Genomic DNA, 13364 nt, shown 5'->3' with positions numbered 1-13364 from the left:
GGGCGTAAACAGGGATTAAATTGTGAAAACCTAGTAATTAAATTCGAAACGCATACGCTGTACACTATGACACAAGTTAGTGGTTATTTTTTTCTCCTATAACTATCCGATCGGGTGGCATACAAGACGCACTTGCTTCGATATCTATACGTCTCATACAATCACTGCATAAAGAAAATAAAACAATATTTAAGTCCTGATCGTCTGTATATTGTCGTTTTATTATACCAAACAACTCATCAAAGGGTAGATGAAGATATCGGAATATGCAACTGCGATTTGTTCTAGTGCAACAATGTACCCTGTATATGTATTATGTACAGTGAATAAAAATGAAGAAATAAAACATCCCGTTCTACATTCTACATACCAACTGAGTTCAGATTCAAATAACATTTGTAGTAAACCCAGATGTACATATAAAATGTGTATACATGTACTCTGTTACAAAAATCACGTGTTTAAATATCACGGGTTACGCCCTGTAGATATTAAGGTGCTGTATAGCGAAATTTCCTATGCTGCGCTCGAACGAAAATGCGATATTACGAAAAAAACGGCCGGTCCCTTGGCTTTTCGTAGAATCGCGATTGTACTGTATTGTAAAGTTGCGGGTGCTAATTATATAGCGGTCGATAGTTATAGCGGCTAATTCAACCGTTTTCGTATAATTTCTGTATATATCTATATATTCCACACAATAATAGCAATTAATATTTCAGGTTAATGGAAGAATAATGGACAACAGACGGAAGTACAGGTGTTATTACTGTGATGAAAGCTTTGATGTATTCAAAGTTACAATAGATCATTTAGTGCAAAATCACCCATCATACTGTATCAGATATCAAGAAATTGAACTGAATCCTGAAAATGGTTGAAATTAAAAGGTTTTATACCAGTATCAATTGAAACCACTGACCCTTTCTCGAATCGCGTTGTTGACGGCGTCGCGCAGTAAACGACCCTACTTTCGTTTTCTCTCATCATTTGCCATATACACGCGATATTTAACCTGAAACGCGTCTTATTTTACTGAAAATACATTCTGCGAATGAAATAAGCCCCCATTTTACACGCAAAAGTGCCAAAAATAAAAAAGTATTTTTTTATGTATACTACTTTCAATAACTAGCAGCTTCTTCGCTTGGCGCTCAGCATTAAGGGGATAGTGCTAGGACTGGTCAACCCAGTGTCAGTATAATGTGACTGGGTGGGGTATCATGCCACGTGTCTACGGCGTGATATTCCAGTGAGGCAGCACTATAAAGTTGGGCATTGTGCTCACTGCTACAAAAAGACACCGTCGTTTATATGACTGAAAAATTGTTGAAAAAGACGTTAAACCCGACACACACACACACACACACACACACTTTCAATAACACCATGAAGGCACATTTTCGACCGAATTACGGTGAATTTCTACCCTATAACCTTAACCCTTATTAGAAAAATGAATTTAACGACCCGTTATACCCGAAAACATGCGTAAATTCGATAAAATACTGCAAACCGAGCGAAATAGAGGCAAAAAAAGAATGATCAAATGCTGGTGTCAGACAGAACATCTAATCTTCAAAAGTTGGTGTCAGTAAGAACCTTCCCTGGGAATTATGTGGTGTCAGACAGAACATTTTTCGTCTACCCATCCGACTTTAACGCCTCGTATTTTCGAAAGTAATGGAGATTTCGCCGGGATATTTGGCAGACAAAGAAAGATAATGTTTGGCTTTCTATTGAGGGTAATGCCAAGCTTGTTGCTTCAGAAATGAGAAAAAATCCTCGGTTCAATATCCAAAACAATGAAAATCTGGCCGTGGATTAGCCATCTGTATGATTATTTGGTCGTCTTTTTAATTCAAAAAACATTCCTTTAGATGCCTCTTTCTATCCTCGAAACCCTGGTAAGAGTCTGCTTTTCATTGATTCACATTGTGTAAAGAAAATATTGGAAATACTTACTTCTAATCGACAGCAAACTCCGCAGAGTGTCGCGTTATCCGATCTGGTGTCATGTTATCTGGTGGTGTCGCGCTATCACGTTATAAGGTGTGATTAATCACTTTCATTTTTATCTTTTTGGGAGCGTGTTTGATTTATAGGGGGCCTCCGTGGCCGAGTGGGTAAGGTCGCTGACTTCAAATCACTTGCCCCTCATCGATGTGGGTTCGAGCCTCACTCGGGGCGTTGAATTCTTTATGTGAGGAAGCCATCCAGCTGGCTTACGGAAGGCCGGTGGTTCTACCCAGTTGCTCGCTTGTGATGAAATAATACACGGAGGGGCACTTGGGGTCTTCCTCCACCATTAAAGCTGGAAAGACATATGGACTATCATGTGTCGGTGCGACATTAAATCCAACAAAATAAATAAAATAATTTGATTTATAGAAAAAAAAATGAAACTGTAGTATTGTAATGAGCCTATGGAAGGCCGGTACGCCATGCTAATTTCCAAATGCTAAAATGTTTTGCACTCGCGATAAGATGTCGTGCATACGGCTCACGAGATAAGGTGTCGTGCGCTCGAGATAAGATGTCGTGCGCTCGAGATATGATGTCGTCCGCACGAAATAAGGTATTTTGCGCTCGAGATAAGATGTCTTGCGCACAAGATAAGATGTCGAGTGCTTTAAATAAAGTGCCGTGCGCACGAGATAAGATGTAATGCGCACGAGATAAGATGTCATGCGGACGAGATATGAGTTTGTGCGCTCACGAGAAGATGTCGTACACATGAAATAAGATGTCGAGCACTCGGGATATGATGTCGTTCGATCGAGATAAGATGTCGAACGCTCAAAATAAGATGTCGAGCGCACGAGGTAAGATGTCGAGCGCTAGAGATAATTTGTCGTGCGCTCTAGATAAGATATCTTGTGCACGAAATGAAGTGTCTTCAGATGCAGAAAATCCTTATGAAATCTATACTCGTATACCATTACTAAATATATAAACTGGTTGTGTATATATGTAGAGCTAGAATGATAAGTAAATGTCATACAGTAACAGTATTAAGTTTTAGTGATAGTACACATTTACCATATTAAACCGTATGCATAGTGCTTATAACTAATATAAATATTATAAATAGGTTCATTTTATATATACATAAAATATGTGTTGTTTAAATATGAATTTTACATCTAATATACCTTTAATTCATTGTTAAATTTTCAAATCAATTTTTACTTACATTAATATGCTGGAATGAAATATATATTGGTGGATCCAGTTTATCTGTTAGAGGTGGGGATATGGAGAGAGAAAGTATCTGACCATTTATTGTGTTTCTATTTTTCTCCATATACGAGTTTGTATTGATCCTGAAATACAAGGTAGGGATGGTCTTCTTTGTAACTTGGTAATATGTGGCCAAAAAGTTTCTGTTTTACATAAGATTCAGCCTGGTTGAGTCATATATATGCTCCGAGCAATATCCCACTGAGTTTCATTAAATCAACTTTAATATAATTTGACTGATCATGTGCATTTTTATATCACACCGTAAATGATTACACGATTACAGTAAATGTGACCAGTTACTGTCATTATTACACATGCATTATCATATCACACCGTAAGTGATTAAATAAAAACAGTAATGGATCACTTACTCACATTATTGCCAATGCGCTATCATATCACACCGAAAATGATTAAATAATAACAGTAAATGGGATACTGCATAATTGCACATACATTATCATATCACACCGTAAATGATTAAACGATAACAGTAAATGGGACCAATTACTGTCATTATATTGCCAATGCGCTATCATATCATAACGAAAATGACTACATGAAAACAGTAAATGGGTCCAATTACTGTCATTATTGCTCATGCGTTATCATATCACACTGTTAATGATTAAATGAAAACAGTAAATGAGACCAATTACTGTCGTTATTGCCCATGCGTTATCATATCACACCGTAAATGATTACATGATAACAGTAAATGGGACCAAGTACTGTCATTATTGCCCATGCGTTATCATATCACACCGTGAATGATTACATGATAACAGTAAATGGGACCAATTACTGTCATTATTGCACATGCGTTATCATATCACACCGTGAATGATTTAATGATAACAGTAACTGGGACCAATTACTGTCATTATTGCACATGCGTTATCGTATCACACCGCAAATGATTAAACGATAACAGTAAATGGGACCAATTACTGTCATTAATGCCAATGCGTTATCATATCACACCTGAAATGATTAAATGATAACAGTAAATGGATCAATTACTGTTGTTATTGCCCATGCGTTTTCATATCACACCGTGAAAGATTACATGAAAATAGTAAATGGGACCAATTACTGTTATTATTGCCCATGCGTTATCATATCACACCATGAATGATTACATGAAAACAGTAAAAAGCACCAATTACTGTCATTATTGCCCATGCGTTATCATATCACACCGTAAATGATTACACGATAACAGTAAATTGGATACTGTCATTATTACACATGCGTTATCATATCACACCATAAATAATTACATGATTACAGTAAATGGGATCAATAAATGTCATTACTGCCCATGCGTTATCATATCACAACGTAAATGATTAAATTATAACAATAAATGGGACCAATTGATATCAATATTGCATATGCATAATCATATCACACCGTAAATGATTAAAATTTTAATGATAACAGTAACTGGGATACTGTCATTATTTCACGTGCGTTATCATATCACACCGCAAATGATTAAATGATAACCGTAAATGGAACCAATTACTGTCATTATTGCACATGCGTTATCATATCACACCAAAAATGATTACATGATAACAGTAAATGGGATCAATTACTGTCATTATTGCCCATGTGTTATCATATCACACCGCAAATAATTACATGATAACAGTAAATGGGATCAATTACTGTCATTATTGCCCATGTGTTATCATATCACTACGCAAATAATTACATGATAACAGTAAATGGGATCAATTACTGTCATTATTGCCAATGTGTTATCATATCACACCGTAAATGATTATGTGATAACAGTAAATGGGACTAATTACTTTCATTATTGCCCATGCGTTCTCATATCACACCGTTAATGATTAAATGATTACAGTAAATGGGACCAATTACTGTCATAATTGCCCATGTGTTATCATATCACACCGTAAATGATTATGTTATAACAGTAAATGGGACTAATTACTTTCATTATTGCACATGCGTTATCATATCACACCGCAAATAATTAAATGATAACAGTAAATTGGATACTATCATTATTGCACATCACATAGTAAATGATTACATGATAACAGTTAATGGGATGAATTAGTGACATTATTGCACATGCGGTATCATATCACTACGTTAATGATTAAATGATTACAGTAAATGGGACCAATTGATGTCATTAATGTCCTTGCATCATCATAGCAAAACATAGATAATGGACAATTTACTGCCATTAATGCATGTGCATTATCATACACACTTTTACTGATTACATGATACAGTATACGGGACCAATATCTGTCATTTAATGTCAGCACACTGTAAATGATACAGTAAATGGGATTAATATCTGTCATTACGCCCGTGCATTACCATATCATACCTCAGATGATTACCTGATTATAGTAGAATGGAAAAAATACTGTCATTAATGTCCGTGCATTACACTACTGGATGTACATACCATTAAACATGGTTTAAAACCCTGTAAAATACCCATTAACATATGAAAAACCGTTAATTAACCCCATTAATTCTTGCATCACTTTATTTAACAGGTTTCACAATATTAATGGGTTACATGTTAAAATACCATTAAAACACCCATTTTTTACCATGAATCATGCCATTAAAAATTAAGTTTGGTAGCTAAAAATGTTAATGGCTTTGAAAAAAATAGTAAAATTCTGTATATTTTGAATTTAACAGGGTTATTCATGGCCCTTAAAATTGATTTAATGCCCATTAAATCTTCAGATTCTGTACGATTTCATTTAAGAATAAACTTAATGGCCCTTAACAGCAATGTGGTGCCCATTAAATCCTTCATTCTGTAAAATGTGATTCGTATATTTTTTTTTTGGTTTTTGGCTTGCACTCCCATTGAATGCTTATAATTCCAGTCCCATATTGTTCTAAAATGGACTTTAATCACAATAAATACATACTATGCACACATTATCTATAATATATCATGATGTTATATTTAGTTGCATTAAAGTTATTTCCCCTTGATGCAGTTATGCCATTGTTTTTCAAATGTTTGCCAGATTGTGTTCCTACAAAAAATCGGATTTATTTCAATGAAAATATACATACGTAAGTCGGATGAAAACATATTAATTTATTTGATAACATCAATCTACATTATTTTGGTAAAGGTAAATATGTATTGATGCATGCCACTTTTGAGTTTTTTGTTTTACCTGTCCAAATAATTAGCATTTGTATAAGAAAAAGGGTGGGGTAAGGAATTTACATTATAAAATGTGCTCAGACCAGTTTAGATTTTCAAATTAATTTTCTAATCCTTGAGTAGAAACTAAGGTTTATAGAGAAGTGAACAGTACACATGATTGTGAAGATTTACAGTCTAACTTAAATTCATTTGGGGCATGGGCAGATCAATAGCTTCTTCGTTCCGATGGATCAAAGAGTGTGGTACGCTTGATTGGGGAGGGGGGAACTTGTGATGCAATCCCTCAAACGTTTGCTCTTAGCTGTTTAAGTGCATGCACCTGAGCACAAAGTACTGAAGTAGAGCTAAGTAGTGATTGCCCATTCGGCGTTGACATTGTCATCAACAGTTGCTTTTTGAATACATCTGATGCCTAATGTCTGTACCAATAAAAACTTGGTCAGAATGTTGGTCAATATTATAATGTTGAATAGTTAAAACTACCCACATGGTCACTTGATCTATTAAACCGGTACCTGTAAACCTTTCTCAGTACAAAACAATACAATACAAAATTCATTTATTTTCTCATTTCATATAAACATATGACAGAATAAGGATACAATATGACAATATGTACGAGGCTGTTACATGTGTTTACATTACAAAGTAATGAGAGAAAAAAGAAGAAACAAATATTCTTCTAGCATTTTACAAAACAGTACATATGTAAAGATACTATTACACGTGTAGTAATACGTAGTTTAAATTAATACGGCAAAAATAAATATGAAGTTGATTATCTTAAGATGTCTAATTCTGATAACATATTTTCATGGCCCTTAATTTGATATACCATTAAAATATTACGAACCCATTAAAATTGAATCTCGCATATTTAATGAGACCATTAATCAATTTTTTAATAATTAACGGGCATTAACAGAGTATTAAAAGAATAAATGGTCCCATTAGTTCTTACTAATTAATGGGGAATTAAGGGGTATTTTTTTAATGGCACATTAATTTCATGCCAATTAAAAATTTTCACGGAGTTTTAAGGAGCCTGTTAACTTATTTTAATGGTTTATTTTAAGCAGCTTTTCATGGCCATCAAAGTCATTTTAACAAGGTATATTTTACCAGGGTTTTAATATACATATTTCATGGTTTTTTAATGTATGGCATTAAAACTATGGTCATGAAAATCCCATTAAATAGTAAGAACTAATGGGTGAATTTTAATGGTGACCTGATAAAACTCTGTTAAAAACGTTTGAAAAAATTAAGGCCAATTTCATGACCCTTTTAATGGCATGTGCATGCAGTAGTGTTATCATATATCACCGGAAATGATTAAATAATTACAATAAATTGGACAATTTACTGTCATTAATACCTGTGCATTATCATATAACACCGTAAATCAATACATGTTTACAGAAAATGGAACGACTTACTCTCATTTCTGCCCGTGCATTATCATACCACACCGTAAATGATTATTGTAAGGCCGGTGTAATGAAGTATACCTGTAATGAAGTATTTCTGTTTCCTGTAACATGCTGATAAAAGGAGGATCGGTAGGTAGGTGGGTATTTTTATTAGGTGTTAGAACATTTCAGTGTTATGTTTTCGTATTTACTATCTAAGAGCTAAAAAGAATTTATGTGAATATGTATAGATCCAAACCAAACTTTTGTGATATAAAACATTTCGGTTCCTAGAATGACAGCCATTGTATTTAATTCCACCAGGAAAGCTTTTAATCCCTAAACCCTGTAAATTTTAAGCTAGATTTCAAATGGCTTGGCTAGTAGAATGATTCAATATCAGAAAACTCTCCTGCTCTTGATATACAAGGCAATCTGGGTTGTAGTCCTGGATATGGTGAATAAATTGTGCTAGATGTGACTTGGAATACAATGGCTGCAAAGCTTTTTCCAGACTCCAAAAGTATTGCACACTGTTACGACACTGCCCTCATGTTCCCAACAGTTTTCAAGTCTGCTAAAATTAGGTCCGGGGACACTTCAGAAAGATTTATCGCCTTCAATATTAATCTTAAAGGTTTATAATAAAAATACAAAATGTACTATAATATTATATATCCTATACTGTTTTGATTTCATGATTTTTTTTTGTGAATGCTGAATGCACATACAGGCTACAGCCACGTTTCCGTAGTATTAAACACATACACATTCATCTAACTATACAGCTGAGCTATATTTGTTCCGGTATGAATTGCCTGGAGGGTCATATCATATGACCTGTTGTTGACTGGACAGAACAAAGACCCATCACCAAATACATGAAGCTCCAGAGATATAACAAGTACTTCATTGAAGATTTTGGAGTTGCCAACGACAGATTTCTATGCCTTGATACACACGGCTACTATACCCTAGCGCCACCACCAAAAAGTGGTGATAAGGAAAAGAGCTATCGAAATTTCCTTGGTGCAGTTATCACCACTTTCAAACTGTAAATGTTAATTTTCTGTCTTATATGTTTATTGACAAAACTTTAAAGAAAAAATCGGAGAATGTAGTGCTTTGTAAGAACACTTTTGCTACAGGATGACTGTTATTTCATTAAAATATCTTTAAAATTGTGGTGCCAAGAGCTTTTCTCCTGATTCGCACAATTGTACATTTTGATATCTGTCTGTATTCGAGCTGTTATTTGATGCATAAACACACTATTAGAACATTATCGCGCATGCAATTGGTCTATATAGGACCTAAAGGTAATTTTTGCACCAGCTACTGTCATTTCGATGTATTAAATATCGGAAGTTTCGCCGACGGCGAATAAGTTCAAAACCGGTATGTTGACCTACTTACTTACTGAACAGGTTTCGATTTATTTTGGGCATGGTTTGCCCTTATGTATGAAAAAATAGAGGGCATCTACAGTTTGATAGTGACTGACTGGCACAATCACCTTTAATATTTTTGTCCATCATCTTTGGACAGGTGATGGTTACGACAAACAGGCTTTTCGCCATGTTTTTCATCTCGAAGGAACCGGAAACGTTCGTTACTATTCGCTATAATCGATGTAGGTCTGAGAACCTCGAACTTATGTCCGTAAAAATATGCGATCGGCGGTAAAAACTTACAGTCGGTCGTGTTACAGGAAACAGACATATTACTGTTATTAATGTCCGTACATGATTACAGTACATGGGATATAGTACTGTTATTAATGTCCGTACATGAAAATGGAAGCTTTCTATAATCAATTATTTTTCTATAGTCTGCGTCTTAAACTGTAGGTTATTCGAGCTTTCAAAGTCTTATATTAATGTAAAATCACTATTTTCCTTATATCATTTTCGCATGTATGAGGGGAATTCAGAAAATTATGACCCTGAATAGAATACAGAAACACCTATATCTAAGCATATTGCTTACACTAGTGCCTTAAAATATCTTCACCATTGACAGAAACGCATATTTCAATTCTGTCTATCCATGGCCTGAAAGCCGCAGAATAGTCTGCTCTGGGTATATTATGTAGACAAAGTTACACTGCGCTACCAAGGGCGCTTCTTGAATTTTGTAGCGATCCCCATCCACCATATTTTTTCGGCAAAGCAAAGAGAAAAATATAAAGGGACTTAGGACGGGCGAATATGGAGTGTGGGCAATTACTTGACCTGCCTGTCCTTTAAATACTGCTGTACAATAATGTTATTGTGTGCAATGGAAATGAGTCTGAAAAAAATACTGGTTCCTTACACAACTGGAAATGCTTCTGTATATATTCGAGAATACGAGAAAGGAGGTCATGTCGATTTCAGTTTCTGGCAGTTTATACAAGAAGGCATCATGCCAAACTGGATCGAAGTCGTGAGCAGACGTAAAGTGTGCTGCTTTGTTCACTTGGATAAAAACATCCTCGCACAGACTGACAGAAGTCATTAAGGTCCTTAAAATGTTCTTGAAAACCGCATTGTTGTAAGTTTATTAATACTAGCAATTGATATTGCACAGCTCCAGTAACACTTAGTGAAAAGGTTTCAGAATGAATATATCTATATGACGTTAAAGAAATACAGTGCTCCCTCTCTACAACAACACCCTTTGGGAGACGGAAATTTTGGTTGTTGTTCGGAGGGAGTTGTTGTAGAGAGGTAAAATAAAGAACAATAAGCATATTTTGGAGTCAGTAGCAAGTGTTGTTGCAAGGAGGGAATTGTTCTTAACGGGCCGCTGTAGAAAGGGAGCACATACTGTAATACTGTAATAACTGGAACTTTACATGCGCTTCTGTAAATACTTCAGTTGTGTTTTTCCTACTATTCACTATTTTCCAGAACCGATTTTGGTTTACTTTAGTCATGCAGTCTAACTACTGGTCAAGCCTCACATGGATTGCTGAACGTAATATCTGTGAAATTTTACACCTAAATTCGCATTCGGCAGTAAATGTAACTGGACGGATTTCATGGTTTTCAATCAGCACACCATACTGTTCTTTTCTCACGCACTAATTTATGCACATAATTAAGTTCACTGTTCCAGTGATGCTTAAGAAACTTTTTGAACTTTGGCACTTCTATGCCAGGTTTGACTAGTTGAACTTTGACACAGGAAGGCACTTCTGTGCCAGGTTTGTCTAGTTGAACTTTGACACGGGAAGACACTTCTATGCCAGGTTTGTCTAGCTGAACTTTGACACGGGTAGGCACTTCTATGCCAGGTTTGTCTAGTTGAACTTTGACACAGGAAGGCACTTCTATGCCAGCTTTTGACACGGGTAGGCACTTCTGTGCCAGGTTTGTCTAGATGAACTTTGACACGGGTAGGCACTTCTATGCCACGTTTGTTTTGTTGAACTTTGACACGGGAAGGCATTTCTATGCCAGGTTTGTCTCGGTCACAGTATTCTAGTAACATTAACTCTGTCGTCTCTTAATTATTGTCTGTATCATTACCTGTAACCCGTTCCCAGTTCATCGTTTGTTCATTTAACATCAACATTATTGTGACAACGATCAAAGGATGGCTATTCTTTCAGGTGTACATTTTAAAACATACGACAAGTGAAGATAATTACAATAGTTCTATATTTTTCATTTTAAGTTCATATCAACTTCATATTTTAATCCGACATCACTGATTAAAGAATAACAATGTGACTCGTTTTAAAATGTCTGATTTTTGTTACGGCTTTACATTCCGAGTCGGTAATGACTTGTTTTTTTCTACCAACTATTAAATGTTTACTTGAATAAAATAGAAAAAGTGGAAACTCCACAAAGCATTTTAAAGGTAATTATCATTAAGTGTTAAATACGAATTTTATCATAACATATACTCTAATTCCAAACCGAAAATCAACAAGAAGATCTGTTAGCAAAAAAAATATATATATAAATAAATAAATAAAAAAAATAAATAAATAGAAGAACAGAAGTTTTTATTAGTTTAATTTATACAAATTTATTTAAGCTTGGTGATGTTGATAGCTTCAAGCCTCAATCTCAATATCTCAATCTTCGCAGCATTGGAATGGCGTTTCCTCTTTATATCTCTACAAGGTGGCGCTAGCGTATATTTTTACCTCTTGCAGTAAAAGTAATCGAATTCACCATGTTTGAATTTTACCTTATGCCATTAGTCGTAAACAAATGTTTGTTTCCGGTATCCTGACCTACCCTAAATCTTAGGCCCAACCGTAAATGTTTTTATGGCCTTGGAGATTTATTTTTCAATTTTTAACAAAAAGTTGCAAAACTGCACGTTCTATGCTTTAAACATGGTCGGTGATGTTAAAAATCAACTTACTGATGCTGTAAAGGCATAACCCCTTTATTTGTATTTATTTTTTGACACAAAAATAATTTCCGAAAAGTCTTATTTAATGAAAAAAATTGAAAAAAGTGTTCCGACCTGCCTACCCTACTTTTTGAGCATGTTATCGGAAACAAAGAATTTTGTAGGCCTCACAGCCTAGTTCAACTAGACAAACCTGGCATAGAAGTGTCTTCCCGTGTCAACGTTCAACTATACTCCCATTTCGTACTGTAAAGGTCACACCTCGAGCAAGTCCGAAGTGCTCGAAGTTCGCTGTAATGGCATCAGGTAAAATTTAACCTTAAAGTTCAAGCACATTGTAATGGCATAACGTAAAGTTTTACCCAAAGTTCAAGCTCGCTGTAATGGCATACGTAAAATTTAACCTAAAGTTCAAGCTTGCAATAACGGCATAAGTTTTTTGACATGAAGTTCAAGCTCGCTATTACGGCATAAGGTAAAATTTAAACCGAAGTTCAAGCTCGCTGTAATGGCATAAGGTAAAATTTAACCTAAAGTTCAAGCTCGCTGAAATATCATCAAGTAAAATGTAACTCAAAATTGAAGCCTGCTGTAATGGCATAAGGTAAAATTTAACCGAAGATTTAAGCTCACTGTAATGGCATAAGGTAAAATCTAACCAAAAGTTCAAGCTTGCTATAACGGCATAAGGTTAAATTTAACATGAAGTTGAAGCCCGCTGTAATAACGTAATATTTAACTAAAAGTTCAAGCTCGCTGTAATGACATCAGGTAAAATTTAACCCAAAGATCAAGCTCGCTGTAATGACATAAGGTAAAGTTTAACCCAAAGTTCAAGCTCTCTGTGATGTCATAAGGTAAAATTTAACCCAAAGTTCAAGCCTGCAGTAATGGCATAAGGTAGAATTTAACTCAAAATGCAAGCCTGCTGTATTGGCCTAATGTAAAATTTAAGAAATTTATATGCCGGGAGATAGGACCATGTAATTTGGAATGACTTTGACAGCTGACGGCGATTTCTTTAGTCAATCACCGTCACTTACAAGCCAGAAAACATCATTTTCATCTGTAAGAACTTTCCCTTATTACAATTAAATAAATATAAAAGTTACTATTTGTCACACACATTACTTTTGTGATTCAGTATTAAT

The 13364-nt window shown here is 35.0% G+C and overlaps 1 protein-coding gene across 4 annotated transcripts in view; it reads right to left on the bottom strand.

Annotated features, from left to right (window-relative positions):
• Nucleotides 1-13364, bottom strand: part of LOC123540821 (adhesion G protein-coupled receptor E3-like) — a 162050-nt gene that overhangs the window by 47680 nt on the left and 101006 nt on the right. For all 4 annotated transcript variants that reach the window (XR_008367774.1, XM_053526341.1, XM_053526340.1 and 1 more), the window contains exon 14: nt 3197-3326. Coding sequence is in view for 3 of the 4 variants with exons in the window: in XM_053526341.1 (XP_053382316.1) it covers nt 3197-3326 (130 nt within the window). In the remaining variant the exon portion in view is untranslated. The remainder of the gene's footprint in view (nt 1-3196; nt 3327-13364) is intronic.

Source organism: Mercenaria mercenaria, chromosome 16 (assembly GCF_021730395.1).
Source record: "Mercenaria mercenaria strain notata chromosome 16, MADL_Memer_1, whole genome shotgun sequence".
Taxonomy (NCBI): domain Eukaryota; kingdom Metazoa; phylum Mollusca; class Bivalvia; order Venerida; family Veneridae; genus Mercenaria; species Mercenaria mercenaria.
This window is presented reverse-complemented; position numbering and strand designations above follow the sequence as displayed.